Source organism: Vitis riparia, chromosome 1 (assembly GCF_004353265.1).
Source record: "Vitis riparia cultivar Riparia Gloire de Montpellier isolate 1030 chromosome 1, EGFV_Vit.rip_1.0, whole genome shotgun sequence".
NCBI lineage: Eukaryota > Viridiplantae > Streptophyta > Magnoliopsida > Vitales > Vitaceae > Vitis > Vitis riparia.
In genome coordinates, this window is record NC_048431.1 from 11,813,320 (window position 1) to 11,831,731 (window position 18,412).

General features: G+C 35.8%; 2 protein-coding genes across 3 annotated transcripts; one reads left to right on the forward strand and one right to left on the reverse strand.

The window, feature by feature from the left end:
* Positions 1-1,223: 1,223 nt before the first annotated feature.
* LOC117926074 (probable serine/threonine-protein kinase PIX7) lies at positions 1,224-12,706 on the forward strand. The gene is made up of 6 exons (XM_034845162.1): positions 1,224-1,469; positions 2,791-3,125; positions 3,314-3,449; positions 10,781-10,917; positions 10,995-11,118; positions 11,903-12,706. The coding sequence occupies exons 1-6, from the start codon at positions 1,283-1,285 to the stop codon at positions 12,427-12,429; spliced, it is 1,446 nt and encodes a 481-aa protein (XP_034701053.1). The 5' UTR covers positions 1,224-1,282; the 3' UTR covers positions 12,430-12,706.
* A 565-nt stretch (positions 12,707-13,271) lies between these two features.
* LOC117926084 lies at positions 13,272-18,170 on the reverse strand. Of its 2 annotated transcripts, none has more exons than XM_034845177.1 (7): positions 18,087-18,170; positions 17,237-17,386; positions 16,910-17,125; positions 15,654-15,775; positions 15,087-15,250; positions 14,048-14,202; positions 13,272-13,587 (listed from the first exon to the last, which is right to left on the reverse strand). In XM_034845177.1, the coding sequence occupies exons 1-7, from the start codon at positions 18,087-18,089 to the stop codon at positions 13,489-13,491; spliced, it is 909 nt and encodes a 302-aa protein (XP_034701068.1). In that variant the 5' UTR covers positions 18,090-18,170; the 3' UTR covers positions 13,272-13,488. The 2 variants fall into 2 exon arrangements, with proteins under 2 accessions (XP_034701068.1, XP_034701063.1); XM_034845172.1 differs by lacking the exon at positions 18,087-18,170 and adding an exon at positions 17,788-18,080.
* Positions 18,171-18,412: the final 242 nt, after the last annotated feature.

The window sequence follows — 18,412 nt, forward strand, 5'->3', positions numbered from 1 at the left end:
TATATTTATAAAATTTATAGTTCTTATATATTATAGGTATTTGAGGTGATAGTTTCAATTTTTTGAAAAATGTATATTTTTTTAAATTATGACTATGAAAGAAAATTAAATATAATTATAATTAATTATAAATTTATATATATTTATTTATTTATTTATTTATTTTATTTCATTTTTTATAGAATTTTTTCTTTTTATTTTCTTTTTCTAGTATTTTTCCTCATATTTTTTTAAAATTAAGCATAATTAAAGAAATGTTTTTATTTTTTATTTTATTTTAATTTGGATTTTGAGAAAATTGTCTAAATCTATTTTGAAACTTAATTTCTATTTATTTAAAAATAAAATAGAAAATAGGGCATTAATTTTTTAAACATTTCTTATTTGAATAATTTTTTTTTTCATTATTTTTAGTTTTGTTAATTACTATAATCTCTCAATTCAAATATTTTATAAAGTAAATAAAAAGAGAAATGAAAAAAATAAAAAAATAAAATAAAGACAAGTATGGAGAGCTGCGCTGAGATCAATCCTGACGCGAGGCGTCACGTCCGCCCACCAAAGCGAGCCACGTCACAATTGAGGTGGGGCCGCTGCCCGCACTGCCCATATTTTCCACTCCTCCACTGCCTGGACTGCCCGCTCTTTTTTCTTTTTCCCCTTTTCTCCACCTCTCCACCATACGGTCACATCACCCCCGGTCACTGCGGGCAGCCTCAGCCCCCCTGCCCGTTTTCTTAGGGCAGCCCCATTTGCCTTTTTCTAGTCTTCGATTCTTTTTTGTTTTTCTTCTCTAAGGATAGAACTGATAATTGGGATTTGATAATTATATTGATATAATTATCATGTATTTATAATATATAAATATATATTTCATTTGGTTGCTTTTGAACTGGTCAGCTTCCTTGAGTCCATTTCCGATATTTGTTCAATCTCTGAGAGCAGACATTTTTGAGGGTGGGTGAACTGAGATTTTCTGCTGAAAAAAAGCTGCTTGTCCCAGGTGATCAATCCTCACTTTTGTATCTCCACCATGTGATCTGGCTATGTTGATCTGCTTCTCTCCGATTTTGTGACCTGGGTTTGAGTTTTTTCATCTGATTTCCTCGGTTTTTGGGACAAATTTCTCAAATTGGAGCACTTTGTGGGTTTTCTTTTTGAGGGTAGATATTTTAAATAGAAGGGGTGGTGGAGGAGGAGGAGGTGGTGGGAGGGTGGGGGCGATTTTGGGATTTGGGGTGTTTTTGATGGTATGTTGGTTTGGGTCTAGGGTTTGTGAAAGATGGGATTGGGTGGTAATGATGTGAAAGTGGAGTCTTGGGAAGTTGGCAAATCCAAGGGAAGGAAGAAGAAAGATGGTGGGGAAGAGGAGACTGGGTGTTGTTGGGTTAAGCTCAGGTTTATGGCCAGCTGCATTTCTTCAAGATCTAAAGTTGATAGCTCCATTAGTGGAACCAGTACTCATTATGGTAAGTTCTATTTTCTTTGTTAATGTGTTTTTGTGGCTGGTACTCTTTAAATTTTCTTATTATTATTATGTATTTTCTGGATTGATTTGTTCTTGATTTGCTGACTTTTTAGTAGTTTGTTTGTTTATTTTTTGCATGTTTATAGATATATTTTGATGGTTTATATTGTGGCTGTTTACTGCTTGTATGACTGTGGAAGCATTGGCTTCACTGGTTGGGCCAAAGTTTTACTGGATTTAGTATGGGTTGTTAGTAAATAATGAATGGAAGAACAAACATTAAGCGAGAATGTTCCCAAAAGTAAGGAGTTTTATTGGTTGCACAGATAAAAGTGAGTTATCATAATTCACAAGGAAGCCCAATGTAAAGAACTTTGTCTGTTATGACAATTTCCTAAACTTGGGTTTTATAGAATTCAGAATAATCATTTGTCTAACTGCACTTAGAACCTGGACTTCTTCACTTCCATAACAAGAACCATTCTTTAATTAGATTCCCATTACATAACTTCATCAACCAGAATCAGACCTAGATTGGGAGAGCCTAGTCTCAAAGGGAGCTAGAACAGGTTTAACACTAATCCAACCAGAGTTTTAGCTATTTCATATTTTATTTGATTTTTAATGTCATGGGTGAGATGGTTGGACTAGCTAGTAGAAACTTGAAACTGAAAAGTAGTTTCTTTAATGGTTCAACTTTGGCTTAATTTTTGGATTTGTAAGTGTGCGGTGGTGGTAAATGGGGTCTTGATGAGTTGGGGGCTTGTGGTGCAAGACTTCCTTTAAAGTTTTTACAAAGCATACCGTTAGGTAGCATTTGGGCTTGCAGATTTGGGGGTTGGGTTTGATGTTGAGCCCAGAAGCCTAAATGTTTTCTGGTGTGACTTTGGACTCTGGTGAAATCCACGGGTGGATACGAATTCTAAACCCAAATATTTGAAATAAATGGAAGTTGTTATTTAGAAATGCATAGAACATGTGATCAGAAATCTGCTTTGCAAATTGAGTCCAGTTGCACAATCTATAATTACTGTATGAGCCTTTTGTCATGTCCCAATATAATTCAGGGTTTTGTTTTTAGCTATTATCTAGCCATGTTGAGCATCTTGTACCCTTGTCAGGCACACGTTCGTGATACTGACCTTGTTTTATCGAATTGGTTATCTGTGTGATTTGCGATTTCAAATTCTAGAATATCCTATGCTTAAACTAATATTGTAATGGAGCCATGTTTGAAGATGTCTGTTCTGCTTAACCAATGTGAATTTTCTTTGTGTAATGTTTTACATTCTCATATGTTGGTTCTATGTGTGGGTCAACAGAAAATAGATCTACAAATGATACAAGCAGAGACCAACCGGTTGCTCCAGTAGTCTCATCTACGACCACTAGTAATGCAGAAAGCAATTCATCCACTTCCAAACTTGAAGAGGAACTTAAAGTTGCTTCTCGGCTTAGAAAATTCTCATTTAATGATCTTAAGATGGCAACACGGAATTTTAGACCCGAGTCTCTTCTTGGTGAAGGTGGTTTTGGCTGTGTATTTAAGGGGTGGATTGAAGAGAATGGAACTGCTCCAGTGAAGCCTGGCACAGGGCTTACTGTTGCTGTTAAAACGCTCAATCATGATGGGCTTCAGGGTCATAAAGAATGGCTGGTTTGAAACTTTCCTAATCTATTTTATTTCCTATATGGAATTGAATTCCTTTATTTGTTCTTCCCCCACTTTGTGTTTTTCTTCTTTTGTCTTTTGTTTTTTGTTTTTTGTTTTTGATTTTTGATTTATCTTTTTTTAGAAATCCCTTTTATGTCTTGGCTCTTCTCAAGTTTAATCTCATTTTGCAGGCTGAAGTGAATTTCCTTGGTGACCTCATTCATCCTAATCTGGTCAAACTGATTGGTTATTGCATTGAAGATGATCAAAGGTTGCTAGTTTATGAGTTTATGCCTCGAGGAAGTTTGGAGAATCATCTGTTTAGGAGTATGTACCTGTCTTTCTGTTAATATTATTCTCATCTTTCATTTCCTTAATGAATTTTGGAGCTAAAGCTTGAATCTTTAGGATTCCTTGTACTTACATAAGTTTAGAGCCTCTGTTCATAAGTGGTTTAAAAACTTATCTTCTTTGCTAAAGTTCCTATTTGAAGAAGTTTTTGACTTAAATGTTGAGTAACTTTTATTCTTCTGTCTGTCTAAACTTTTGTTTCATGTATCTTCTATTGAATTACCATGTGTTAGATTGATAATTTTATGGAATATTAGTGCAATTTAATTATTTTGTCATGATTCCTGAGATGTCTGATTTCATTAAATTCATTTAACTCCTGTGGCCAATTCTATTGTGCATAAAATGCTGTCCCATATAAAAGATGTGGTTATTTTACATAAAATGTCCATGCATGCGCGCATTTATTTCTTTTTCGCAGATGGCCCTATTACTCTTCACTGCCCTTTCTGAAAACCCTTCATATAATTTTTACTTGGGGAAATTATATATGTTTGTGTGTTTAGGGTGTTTTCTTTGCTTTGGCATCATTTCATGTTATTTTTTGCTGCATTGGGTTTCCCTTTGTGCAAACATGATTCATTAATACATCTCTCTCTCTCTCTCTCTCTCTCTCTCTCTCTCTTCTTTGTATTTTGATGGATTTCATTAACCATGTTTCAAATATATTGTTTCTGCTGGTAGCACTGAAATACCAGTTAGTGGTTTTCTGTTCAATGGAAGTTCTTTGTGGAAATAAAACAAATGCAGCATAAGTTGAAATTATAGATTCAGAAATAGAATTATTTTGCTAATATCAGTTGCTTCTACTGGGAAAATAGCTCAATAGTTTTGCTTGTGTCTTGGTTTTTGGTTTAGAGATAAATATGTATTGTTGCTTGGGTGAGATGTATGGGGAAGGGGAATAAAACTCCATGCCTAAAAATAGATGGTGTCATCATTTATGTCAAAATGTAGTGGGTAAGTTCCTTATGGAATCTGAGGTAAGAATGGGACTACTGCCTGTAAAAATGTTGTCATTGGCATAACAAATCAGAAGAACATAAGAATTACCACTGGAAGGAAAGAACATGCAAAGAAAAGGATGGTGGGTTGGGTGTAGTTGGTTTGGTGGTGGAGCCACAATGAAACTCGTCTTGAAGTTTGTAAGAGCTGAAACAAGAAAAAGAATCTTGATAATGAGGAAAAGTTGATTCACAAAGGCAGGAGATTGCTTCTTGTAAATAATTTCTGTGATATTTGTCACAAAAGGAATGACTTTCTCCTCTGACAGGCAATTTAACTATCATGAGCAACCGCAGCAGCAATTATAAGCACTAAGTTTGTATGCCATCTATCAAAAAGATTTTACAACAGAGATATAGTATTCAAATAAGTCATAATGTTACTTGAAGCCTTTTGCCATATGATGGGTTAGATCAATCAGCATTGTAGTGACTTGAAATATCCTCTTGTTATCAAATATTGGTGTGATATGAGAGAAGAACCAATGGTTGCATTTCTTTGTGAGAAAGGTATTGATTTATCTATCATTTCCCAATGCCATTTTAGGATGCTGAGGAGGGACCATTTTGAGAACTTGAAATTGGTTTTGAACTGTGGTCGGGGGATGGCAAGTGATGTTGGAATAGTAGGTGTTAGCTTAGTGGATTAAGCACTGAAATCTGTGATTACTTTGTTGTTTCTCACCAAAAAAAAAAAAAAAAAGGCACTGAAATCTGTGATGGGTATATGGGAGTGCAAGGGAAGGATTGAGGTAGATGAAGGAAATGTTTCTGTGCTTGCTTGCCCTGTCTGAGGGCTGAAAATTCCAGGTGTTTCATGATGGCTGGAATCACTACCTGATAGTGAAAATGTGGTTGTGAGCGAAGATGCAAATATGAGAATACCAGAAGAAGAAAGGGTGGAGAATGAGGTTGGTTTGCAGCCAATGCCTGCCAATTTGATTCAGATATATAAGCTTTTCAAAAATGAGAGTGCTAGGAATGGTATCAGAAATTCCATTTCCAAACTCGATACTCTGTTTGATTGAAAATATTTGATTCTGAGTTGTAAATAATCCCAACTGCTTTGGTAATAATACAAATATGAGAGAGAACTTCAAATCTATCATGCATAAGATAATACCAACCATAGTGAGAGCAATATATTGTAAAGTTGAACAGTAAAGATAGCTACTAAGCCTACTATTAGATGTTAATCACAGTAATGAATTCAGTGGATGTGTAACAAATCCATAATCCATCAATTCTGGTAGATGAAACTTATGACTTACAGTAGGATTCATAACTACTGAAAGGCTCCTGGACATTCTTAGACGTTTATAATCTCCAAGAACACCAAGAGTTCAAGACATTGGGTGTCCTAAATGTATGTGTCAAATGTCTATTGAATTAGACTCTGCTGTCAATGTAGCCCATCCTTTACTGAGACGTGTGAGATGTGATAAAAAGTCCATGCTGCTGGTATTTGAGAAGAAGTAATGTGTTATTTACAATGTTTTCAAAACCGAATCGGTCATTGAACCGGAAAAGTTACTGGTTCACGATTCACTGGTCGAACCGGTGATGTCATAAATATACAATTTATAAATTATTAAAATTTAAAATAATTATAAAAATAAAAAATAATAATTTATATATTATTTAAAAATTAAAATTTTATTTAAAAATCATAAAATTAGTTTCAAATTAGAAATTTAAATTTAAATCATAATTTTAATTTAAAATTTAAAATATTAATATTTGTTTTACCATTAAATCATATTTATTTCTTGGTCTTCATTTGAATGACTATTTGAAGAAGCTTGGAACAAGTCCAAAAAAAAAATACTTGATTGTTCATTATTATACAAAGTTCACAGAGATGGTACCCTGTGTCTTTTTTTTATCTTTCTTTTTGGGCACAATGAATTTTGTCTTCTTATCTTTCTCTTTGGGCACAACACAAGGATTATTATTATTATTATTATAATTTTATAAACACCTGACCCTGCCCCCCTCCTCTCCCTCCCTCTCTCTCTCTTTCTCTCTTTTATGATCATTACTGGCAAATCACAGAGGCATCCGCCAAAAACAAGCAGAAAGATTCTTGCTTTTCTTTTACTTGTTTTAGGTCGCTATCAGTCTGAACTGGGATTCCGTTCATTGAGGGTTTGCAGCGCCGGGAGGGGGTTTTGCAGAGCCCGGGGGGGGGGGGGGCGCGGAATGGCTGCAGCGGTGTAACGGCCAGGGAGACCGCCGATGGGAGCTGGCGTCAGTGTCTTGGCACATTGGGGGCAGCAGCTTCTTCACCTCTGGTGCAGATCCTCCAAAATGACGTCATTTTGATACTGTAAAAATTTAAAATAATAATAATAATTGAACCGTCTGGTTTGGATGGAACCGGTCGGACCGCCGGTTTGACCTATTTCCGGCCCAATTGACCAAACCAGATTGGAACTGTAACCGGCCGGTCCGGTCCGGTTTTTAAAACCATGGTTATTTAGGATCTCTCAGAATGAAGCCCCATAGAATGGGTTAGAACTGTAATCGTTGCCATTAGTAAATTAGGATATGGACAATGCTCTTTGCATGAGAGGGGTCACAAGAAACACTGAGACATGTAGGTATTATTCTGGGAACTATTACTATTATGTGAAATAGGAGGATCTGAATCCCAGTGCGAACCTAATCTTCACAGGAGACTTCAAATATGGTGCCATGTCATTAGGGGTTCCAGTCATGTAGCAACAATATGTGTCTCATGGCTGATGAACATTCATTACTGCACATCCTTGTGGTAGTTTGTTATTATTCTATGAGTGATTGAATCTCTTACTGTGAAACAGCAGAAAATGGCTGATATTATTAATAGGTTTGATAACTAATCTGGTGAAAAGAGTGAGTCTGATGAGACAAGTAGGACTAGAATGTATAGTGGCTCAACTGGACTGTGGCAGAGTGATGCAGTATTGAATTTACAGCAAGTAAATTCAATGGTAGCATTGGATAATTCAGGGTATCATCAGTTGCAAGGTTCGAACAGGACCACTGTGGTAGAGTGATGCAGCATTGAATTTACAACAAGTAAATTCAATGGTAGCATTGGATAAATTCAGGGTATCATCAGTTGCAGGATTCAAACTCAAGACCATATGTTACTTACTAAGACCACATTTTCCAGTGTTAAGTCCACTATCATTTGAATAAGAAAAATTTCCGCAATCACTGATAGAAAAATGTGGTTAAGAAATTAAGATCAGCTAGCAAGAATAGAACCATAATTTAGTAAGAGGAAAATGCATACAGATTAGGCGATATAAGAATTATATTTCATGTCCAAAGCTTGCACAGTCATGCAGTATTGTTGGAAAGTGCTCAAGTTCTTAATTGGTTCAATTGCTAAGTTTATGAGAATTCCTTTTAGGGAATATTGTAAAAGGAGAATTCATGCTCATGTTTCCACCTGGAAATAGGTTTCGTTGTCGAACAAGATAAGATATTAGGAAAATATCTTTAAATATATTATGGGAATTGAGGGAAAATTTTATGAGATGGACATGAGCTTCTAAATACTATATTGGGAAGGAAGAGACGCAAGAAGAAATAAGAGACACGTAATGCAGCTATGAAATAGATATGTTAGGGCTTGAGCTCATGGTGTATATATCAGGAGGGAAGGAAAATGGGATAGTTTTAGACTTTGGTTTCATATTTCTGTTTCTTTTCCAATGTTCTGCGTAGAATCAATGGAGTAATTGCCTCTTATTTATCAATATAGGCATGGTTGGTTGAACTATAATAAGCTTCATGCCTTGTTGTTATCTGTTTTTCTTTTCTTTTCTTTTTAACTTTTTTTTAATGAATTGTTTTACTTTTATGTTATTGCACTAGCCCATAGTGTTAAAGCTTCCGTTGCTATAGCCTATAATAAGTATGATTAATAAAGATGTGCTGAATGATGAGAGCAGGGCAATCAATGTTGTGCCTCATGTTTTGTAGATACTTAATAGATGGTGTGAGATACTCATTCTTTTTCAATGAAAGCTATAGGAATTGATGCCATGGTTGAACAAGAAAAAGTTAATGGCCTTCCAAGTAGCACATTCAACTACCTGAAAGAAGGGTCAGAGAGGATTGGATTTGTAATAAGAAACTAACCTTTTGGGCCCACGCATTGGATCTGTACTATAAAGAGGAGTTCCATTTTTGCCTTCAAGATGAATCAGTGAGGTAGGAGCGGGTAAATGACAAGAGTGTTATAGACTGGACGAAAGAGTTAGTGCATTGAATTTACTCTTCCAGATAATGAAATTGGGCTGTCCAACTTACAGAAAACTTAGGGTATGAAAATGTGATGGGAAATCCAGAAAAGAAGGAACATGTGAGGTGGTAAGAAATGAACTAAATGCTGTGAGATGACCATTAATGGGCATGACAAAAAATGGAAGTATTCAAACAATATAGTAGGCTGGTAAACTTAAGTTCTCCAGTCCCTCTGGATTGAATAAGTGAATTTTGATAATTCTCGGAACTGGATTGAATGAGTGAATTTTGATAATTCTCTTATGACCCTTTTGAGAACAGATAAGATAATTATTTACAAACACAAGTAAAAGATTCTGCATGACAGTAGTCTTTTTAGTCAGAAACAACAGAATCCATTGATTAGTGATCAAAAAGTACCTGAAGGATGACTAGTCCTCTCACAAAGCAAACCTGAACTACCAAATACAACTGAAACAACAAAATACAACTGGACACCAGAAGACAAGATGACCAGAAACACTAAACAACAACTGAGGCTGATCTCAAAACTAAAATACCAAGCTCAAGGGGGTAAAAATTCAGTTAGGCCATAATTATAGTTGTCAACTTATGGTTTGTGTCTTTTGTATTGCCTTATTTTTCTATATCATGTAATGTACTTACATGATAAATTATGTTAGTGTGTATATTCCTCATGATAAATTATGTTAGTGTGTATATTCCTCAAGGGTGTATGCTAAGCTTTTTATTTTTTACATATTCTGTAGTAGAAAGATAAATTCTGTTAGTGTGTATATTCCTCATGAAATCCAAAATTTAAAATAATAAGATACTTTTAATTATATTTCTTTATCAGAATTTTCTTCTTTTCTGTGATTAAACTCCAGGTTCCAACTAATTCATTAATAAATGCTATTATTGCCAAACATCCAAGTTCTGCCATGTCCACCAACTAATCTACAAAAAGGGAACTATGAGCATGTTCAAGTATATCTATGTGCTTGTATGCATAGTGAACATATGTTTATTTGCGCTGTTCAAAGTTCTAATTTTCCAAGCTCATCATCATCCTCCCCTTAGAAAAGTGGAAAGAACTTCAAAATAATAATTGTAGTAATAATAATAATACACTATATTAAACAAAATGTTAGTTCTATATTCTCATTCTCTTCAATGTTTAATATTCATATAATCTGAATATCATGAGTTGAATTTGAATAGATACCCTGTTGTGCATGGAATACCATATCGCTTGCTTTAATCTTGCATGTATGGCGTTTGACAACACAGATACAATGTTCCAAAGTAGGACTTTTTTAGCTCCTTGCCATCCTTTTTAATTTGAATAAGAATAAAAAAAGAGTAGAAAATAGAGTGCAAAATGATATTAGTGTTTAAGCCCCTGTGGTGTAGCTTAATGGCAGTGCCCTCTAGCAATGAACTAGAGGTCTTGAGTTCAAGTCTCCCTCGTATTTAGGTGGCATAGAGGACGGGCCCATATCACCTAGAGTTTGCTTTTATAAGAAAAATGATGTTAGGATCAAATGCCCCAATGACGATATCCTGTCTATGATAAAGGTGAAAGAAAACCCAAGAGAGTATCTAAGGTTTTATTTTAATTTTAAAGAATCTTCTAAACAAATTATATGAAAATCTTTTTCAAAAATGAATATTTCAAATTTTACTATTCTTAAAAGCTGTCCTAATATGTATCATATGTGATAAGTTTATGTTAAATTTTTACATGTCTTTGCAATACATGTCTAATATATGAATTGTTTTTCATAAAAAATGTATTATATTGTGTATTCTAAATTCTTGATATGTGCACACCTGAAACTAGGTAATGTGATATTTTCTCTAGTAAACAAAGGACTTGTTAATTCTCTGTGGTTTTACTTGTTTTTTCTTTTTTTGGTCAGTGTGGTTTATGTCCAATCAATGCAGCTTTCTCTTGCATGGTTTACTAGAGATACTGACTCCCTGCTTTTTGATAAACAATTTGTGAGTGCAATATCAATTATTAATGTTTTCTCATGATAACAATTTTATATGTAGGGGCCCTGCCTCTTCCATGGGCCATAAGGATGAAAATTGCACTAGGTGCTGCTAAGGGTCTTGCATTTCTTCATGAGGAAGCAGAAAGGCCAGTTATATATCGTGATTTTAAGACCTCCAACATCCTATTGGATGCAGTAAGTAATAAAAACTGTCATAAAATCACGTTTGTCTCCTAATATCATTCCATCTTTTATATGACATCCTATTTCAGGAGTACAATGCCAAGCTTTCTGATTTTGGACTTGCTAAAGATGGTCCCGAGGGAGATAAGACTCATGTATCTACCCGCGTTATGGGAACTTATGGATATGCTGCCCCTGAATATGTGATGACAGGTAAGAGCATGTGTATTCGGCTTTCAATATTGAGCCAAAAAAATGAACTCTCTTTTTAAAGAAATCATATTCCCTGTTGATTTTATCCATTAAATCTGGTGTTGGAGCATTTGAGCTGTTTTTTTTTTTTCTTTTTTCTTTCTTTTTTTTGTTTTTTTTATTTTTGCAATTGCATTTCATACATGTTCCTGTCTGTTTAAAGAAGTACAAGTTTCTGTAACTGTGAATGAGCAGGGTGGTTTATGATCTGCTGGATTAAGGATTGAGTGCTTTTCAGTTCTCAGTTCTATTTTGGCCTGATTTTACCTGGTTTCTTTTATTCCTTGATGACAGCTCTGAGCATTTATGTTCTTTCTGTTATACCTTCAACTATGGTTGTCTTAATGCTTATTTCTGCTCTTGAAGTTATGTCTTTCTGGATATGGATGGCAAAGGATGGAATTTGTTTAAGTCCAATTTTGATGGATGTATCTCCTCCTACAATGATATTTATTGTACGTGGACCTAGTACCATGCTTTTTGAACACTTTTTAAGGACACATCCTGTTGCTCTTGTTAGGGTTCATGATACAGGGGAGTCAGAGTCATTGGCATTTTGCTGGCTATTGCATTCCCAAACACTGGAGGTTTTTTTTTTATTATTATTATTAATATTATTGTTGTTTTGTGGTGGTGTTTTTTCTTGTGAGCTGTGAAATTCTGAGTTGTCATCCGCATGTGGTTTATAATGTAGGTCTTCTATTGATCCCATTTGTTCTGATAAAATTTTTATATATCATCTCAGGACATTTGACATCAAGGAGTGATGTCTATAGTTTTGGTGTGGTTCTACTAGAAATGCTGACTGGCAGAAGATCCATGGACAAAAACCGGCCAAATGGGGAACATAACCTTGTGGAATGGGCAAGGCCCCATCTAGGAGAAAGAAGAAGATTTTACCGTCTGATAGACCCACGGCTTGAGGGTCATTTTTCAATAAAAGGTGCCCAGAAAGCTGCCCAGCTGGCTGCTCACTGCCTCAGCCGGGACCCAAAAGCGAGGCCCTTAATGAGTGAAGTTGTTGAAGCCTTGAAGCCTCTGCCAAACCTTAAGGACATGGCGAGTTCATCTTATTATTTCCAAACCATGCAAGCTGAGCGCATTGGTTCCAGCCCAAATGCTCGAAATGGTGTCCGAACACAGCAAGGAATACTTTCAAGGAATGGCCATCAGCAGCAGAGGAGTCTTTCAATACCAAATGGTTCTCATGCTTCCCCGTATCACCAGAACCAATACCCCTATCAATCACCCAAACCCAATGGTAAACCGTAGCATTGGGTTATCGTGTTTCTAATTATCCTTGTGTTTTCCCCCACGCCCCCTCTTTCTTTCTTTTTTTTCTTTCTTTTATCATCAATGCCTCTTCCTTTTTTTCTTCCTTTTCCTTTTTAAATATAGATATATTTTCTGTTGAAGCATTTGTTCTTGGACGACTGGAAAAGCAACAGAGAACATGTTTGCTTTAATGTTGTTGTGATCCTTTCAGAGTGGTAACCTCCTTTCCTTGTTAGGGGGAGAATGGCAGGGAAAAGTGAAATTCTGGAGCAAATCATGATGTCAAGCCCCATATGTTGCTTTTAGTTTTAAAATTGGTAAGAGGATATTTTGTACCCCATAAAAAAAATGAGAAAAGAAAAAAAAATGCAAATTTCATTGATCCTTCAACCCAAATATTACCTGTTTTGATCGACAGGAATTAGAGGATGAATAGCATCTTGGAATTCTTTATGTTTGCTCTTGCATCTCCCATGTACTATTCATGACCCCAATAGATGTGGTTATCACAAAGGTTTTGTTTTGTTAAGTAGAGCTTAAATGATATTTCCCCATCTTGCAGCTTTTGGAGGGGTTTGAGATTATATGGATTTGAGCTGGGCCTGGAAATAGCATCTGGCAATTTGAAAGGAAATTCCAGATATGGATTTGAGCTGTCTCAACCCATGAGGGTTCGGTTGGTAGAAAATGTTAATAACTGCCCACCTCAGGAGGGATCGGTTGCTCGATTTTCATTTGCCTTTCTTATCGCCTACTGACAAAAATGGAGAACCGTTGTTAAAGACCAATGAGAGCCATGATTAACAGCATTAGCCCCGTCTTTCCTCTGCAATGTACAATTGAGTAATGAAATTCCTCCACAACTGTTCAACCATTAGATTCAATCATTCAACATATAATTAGGTTTTAGCAAGCAATTCATATGTTGCAGAATATTTACAGTAACATTTTATCTATTAGGAGCCACTTGGTATAGAACCCAAGCCAAATGTATTAAAGCCCACACTTATTCCATGAGTAATGAGATACCACTCAATTTGTTTCGCTTCCCCTTTCTCATGCAGCTCTCCTCGTTAACTGATCCTTGGATGTGCTCTCAAAGATCTTGTCCGCATTTCCTACCTCAAAACCATCTCGCCGATGATACTCCTTAACCTGTGTAAGTTGGTAATTCAAGTGATCAGTAAAAGCCTATCAAATCAAGATAAGATCATACACATGCTTCCACAACTAAAAGCAGGAACATGAAATGGGAAGAGAGTCTGATTTTCTGGACACCTATCAACCTATACAATCAGAATACACTTAAATAACATGAAAACAAATACATAAATGCCGCATGAAGGGGAATGAGCAGAAAACTTAGATGGGAACATTCACCAATACATATCATCCATGACTTTTGTATCAGAATGTGGTGAGCATGCATAAGAATGATGTAAAGCAATCACAAGATAAATGAGCATCATGTGGTCAATCAGTTGGATTGATTTATTCAGGTGGCTACAAACAATGCTGATTTTAAACCATTACTTTTTACCATTCTGTTCCAGAAAATAAAATTTGTGTTAAGAAGTAAAAACAGACTTTCTTGTTTAAAAATAAGGGTCGTTACCTCTTTGTCAGGTAGGTTTTTATATTGAGGCAGCACAAGGCGTTCTGCAAATTCTATGTATGAACAGGGGACTGATTCAGTGACACCATCAGAAAATTGGAAGGAGACTGAATCTGCCACAGTTGAACTTTGCAGCAGAAGACCATCAGGGCTCACTGTTGATAGAGGAAATGAAGTTATAAATTGTCTACCCATGCTTGAAAGAATAACCAATAGAAACCAATGGCAATCATTATCAGTGAACAAAAATACGAAATACTGCATGCAACAAATGGCAGAAAGAAAATGCATACATGAAAATCTTTATGATTCATTTGACCAGGATAGGATGTGTTAGAAGATGCATTTGAAGCATCACAATGGTTAAGCCATTCCTCAAATTAACCATGGGCCTAATCATACACATTTGGTCCACTCCATGCTACATTTTAGGATACAGCATGAATGAGGTGCCTTATTAGGGGGTCTAAATGCAGTAACAATTCTGTTCTACAGCGCCTGTTTGCATTAATTAAATTGTAAACTGACTCCGAGTTACTGTGCTATTTTCTCAAATAAAGTAATGAATCTCTCTTCCTAGAAAAGCAGATAAAACAACATAAGGCACACATTATTCTCATTAGGAAATCAATTTCACTGTTCCATTAGCATGAACAAAAATTTATTTTGAAGGGCCACTAATATATTCCATGATTTTCACACATTCCTTGCCAATTGAATCTTTCATTGGTTCAACTGATGTGATTGGATATCAAATTCTAATCACATATCTCAATTAGCAGTTAGATATTTAGCATTTTCTAGCATTTCAGTGATAAAATGTATATGCCTGGAGAGTAAAAATAAGGGAAAACACATGAAAACTCAATCCAACCTAGGACATATTTGTATGAACATATAATCTGTATGAAAACATTTTAAACCAAACCTCTTCATTTCCCACTTGACCAAGTATATATGTTCCTGTTTGAATCTTATCTAGGATTCTGGGAAGCAAATTTAGGAATTAAAAAGAAAAGTACAAAATTAGGCAACAAACCCTTTAGAACCCCCCCTTCAGAATTCAACTTGAAGCCATTCTCCTCAATGAACTGATTGAGCATTTCGATATTTCTCAAGTGAGATTTCAGCTGATGAGTGGAAATGGTAACATGATTGACTGCATACCCATTTACAAGGGTCCAGGCAGCATATTCACTTTCCCTGGGTATTCATAAACTAAATAGTAAGATCTTGGAATGGAGGTCCCACATAAGTCCAACAAGAATAACCAAGTTGATTACTTTCAAATTAAAATAGCCTAAACCAATTAGATAATAATTGGATACCTGACGATACAGCTTGATTTAGATTATAATAGATACCTTTTGTCATGTGTAAAATAAAGGAAGTTAAATGACAGGAGGTTAAGCATGTGGATATTCATCCCAGATTAGCAACTAGGACAGACATGAAAGTTTTCTGGAAAAGGGTAGAGTCTTCTTGGACAACAGTTTACGACATTCTTTTGGTGTTCAGGTGGTTGTAAAACTTTTTTTGTACATCCAATTGAATTATCTCATGATCAAATGTCTTTTCTTCCAGCCAAAAAGAAAAAGAAGAGTACCTTGCCAATTGTTGAAATTCAGAATACAAGGGTTTTTCCCATGTTAAAAATCCCTGGGCACTTGCAAGAGCTGCATGTTTATTTCCACTACCAGATATTTCAGTGTATTTTCTAATTATCTCCTGTAAATAAAAGCAACAGTTTCAAGCACAAAGTATTCATCTGGAAAAAACAATTATCACCAAAGTATCCAAAATTTTCCAATTATCACCAAAGTAATCCAAAAAAAGATATAAGACAAAGCATAGGCTAGATGAAAATTTATATGAGATGGGCCAAATAGGTCTTTCTTTGCTTATATTTGCACAAAATAAACCATAAAAACAGTTAATAACCATTTGTATCTGTAAGAGACAGCAAGAGAGTTTCTCTTGCATGGATCATTTTTTTTTTCAAACTAAAAATCATTTACAGCTAGAAGAAAAAAATGTGAAAAAAAAAAGCCTACATTATGGTTCACAACTACCCATCAACAAAGAAATAAATTTGGAAACAAGATTATCATGAGTTTCACTTGCATTTGGATCTGTTTTTTCCATGTAAAAATACAAGAAAAACTAATAAAAAAGGTAAAGCCACATTATGGTAAACAACACTTCATCAAAAAAATAAATTTGGAAAATTTATTGTACCATATATGTTGAATTAAACATTTTCAAACATCTATAGACCTGTGAACAGACCTGCCATTCAGCAAATGAAAGCCTAGCTTATTCAACTAATTGATTGTTCCACAAGATCATTTCAATGGTTCTTTGGATAGAAAAACACATCACATGGTATTCAACACCTCAGATGCATTTGGCTGGGGAAAACCATTGTCTAAATATTCTCATAACCATCACCACAGACTGTTATAAATAATACCACCCTACCCAATCCCAAACCATAGGTGAACACTATCAAGATACAATAAAATGAAAAGAAAGAATTCAAATAGAGTAGAATGAGTTCAGCTTCCTTTATTGCATAGCTACCCCCTAAGTTATCTGTCAAGTTTAGGACAGATCGGGTTTACTCACCAACATAACTATGCAAGAATTCAATTTCTATGAAACCAGAGATATATAAGATTTGTCATGACACTGAAATAGAACAACAAAATCGATGGATTTGTTCAACACAGAATTTTTATTCCCACAAAAATTCACGAGGAGAAGAAAAAAAAAGCAGAGTATGCATTAGGATCATTATACTCAAAACAGAGGCACAAAACTGCAAACTATCATCTCACCATGATTAATCCAAGGACACACCTGAGCTGGCGGACTCATCTGATCTACAAGAAGCTCCGAGATGAATATTCTTGGCAAAGGCCCATGAACACCAGTGCCAGTGTCCGTATGGGAAATTCTGGGAGGAGAGAACCACAGGGCCCTCAATTTTTTTGCAGGAAATCTCAACTCCTCCCGGGGTTTATAACCAAAATCCAAGAAAAATTGGGCCATAGAGTCGATCCCATAACCATTTACCTGTTATATTTCAAATCAAATAAAACTTTGTACCTCAATACACACATGCAAATCAAGATTACAAATATGAATCACACCAAAGTAAAAACTAAAAAGAAAGGCAGAGTATACCCCAAATGTCCTAAATGCAAGATGATCATAGCAAATTCGATCATTATCAACCGATCTAACGAGCTCCAAAACAGATTTTGCAGTGGGGTTCCTATTTAAATAAACTGTTTCCATACTCCCCAACACATTCCTAAAAAACGATTCAGCTCCCTGCAACAGAGATGGAAGAACGATGATTTAAACTCTTAACACCAATAGAAATAAATTACAGATTAATGACATAGTAGCCCCTAAGCAATCAGAAAATCCAGTGAAATTTTATTGAATCAGTTATGCTGCTACAAAAGCAACGTCCAGCATAATTTTGTAGTTTCAGGAACTTGCGTTTGGTTGCATGGAATAAGAATCGAAAAGGAATTATTATAGTTGGATGCCCATGCCCTAATTGGAGGTCGATTCTGGAAAATTAAAATGCAATGAAGATTGAATGGATCGAACGGGTTTACAGTCTAGAGAGTTATAAGCAATTAAGCATCCCTGATTGGGATCAAATATTAATTTCCTAAATAAAAGAAAATTTTAAATTGAAAACCCAGAGATATTCCGGGAACCTGAAAAGGAGGAACGGGGGGCTCAGGCTCCATGTGAGACCGAGTAGCTGTGCACAAATTTCGGTTAAGGAGGGAAACCGAATTCCCGGGAGAGGACAGATGAGGGAAACTGGTGGGGAGAGGGGAGGGGAAAGAGGTGAGAGAGCGGAGGGAGAGGAAAGTTGAGGAGCGAGGGGTGGTTCTGATGGTGGAGTAGAGGGGAAAGATGGAGGAAAAGGATGTTACAGCCGCGGCCTCCATTTTCTTTCCGGAAATGTGACGACAAATTAAGAGCGAAGCAGCCTTGTCCCGTATTTTACCATGGGACTTCAGGCCACAGGTGGGGCCAAGTGCCAAGCCCTCCATTCCCATATCAAGTAGTAGGACTCCGACCAATTAAGCCATCCCGTACAGTGCGTATGTCCATCATCAAGCCTTACGAAGGATTCAAGGGCCTACACTGGCGGAGCGGCTGCCTCGGTCAACTATGGAAAAACATTTGGTTCCTCTGCCATTACCCATTTGTGGTATAGAGCAATCAAATTATGCCCGATGCCATGCGTTCACTTTATGCCTCGTTACTTGCTACCCAAATTCCATTCGTTTACTTATAAGATGTGCTTATTCTTCTATATCCTAAATTTAT

Coding starts and splice junctions, on each gene's coding strand:
- LOC117926074 (XM_034845162.1), top strand. CDS start 1,283: ATGGGATTGGGTGGTAATGATGTGAAAGTGGAGTCTTGGGAAGTTGGC. Junction 3,126..3,313: donor AGGGTCATAAAGAATGGCTG/GTTTGAAACTTT, acceptor CTCATTTTGCAG/GCTGAAGTGAATTTCCTTGG. Junction 11,119..11,902: donor CCCTGAATATGTGATGACAG/GTAAGAGCATGT, acceptor ATATCATCTCAG/GACATTTGACATCAAGGAGT.
- LOC117926084 (XM_034845172.1), bottom strand. CDS start 18,027: ATGGAGGCCGCGGCTGTAACATCCTTTTCCTCCATCTTTCCCCTCTAC. Junction 15,251..15,653: donor GAATTTCAACAATTGGCAAG/GTACTCTTCTTT, acceptor ATGAATACCCAG/GGAAAGTGAATATGCTGCCT. Junction 13,588..14,047: donor AAAACCTACCTGACAAAGAG/GTAACGACCCTT, acceptor CAACTTACACAG/GTTAAGGAGTATCATCGGCG.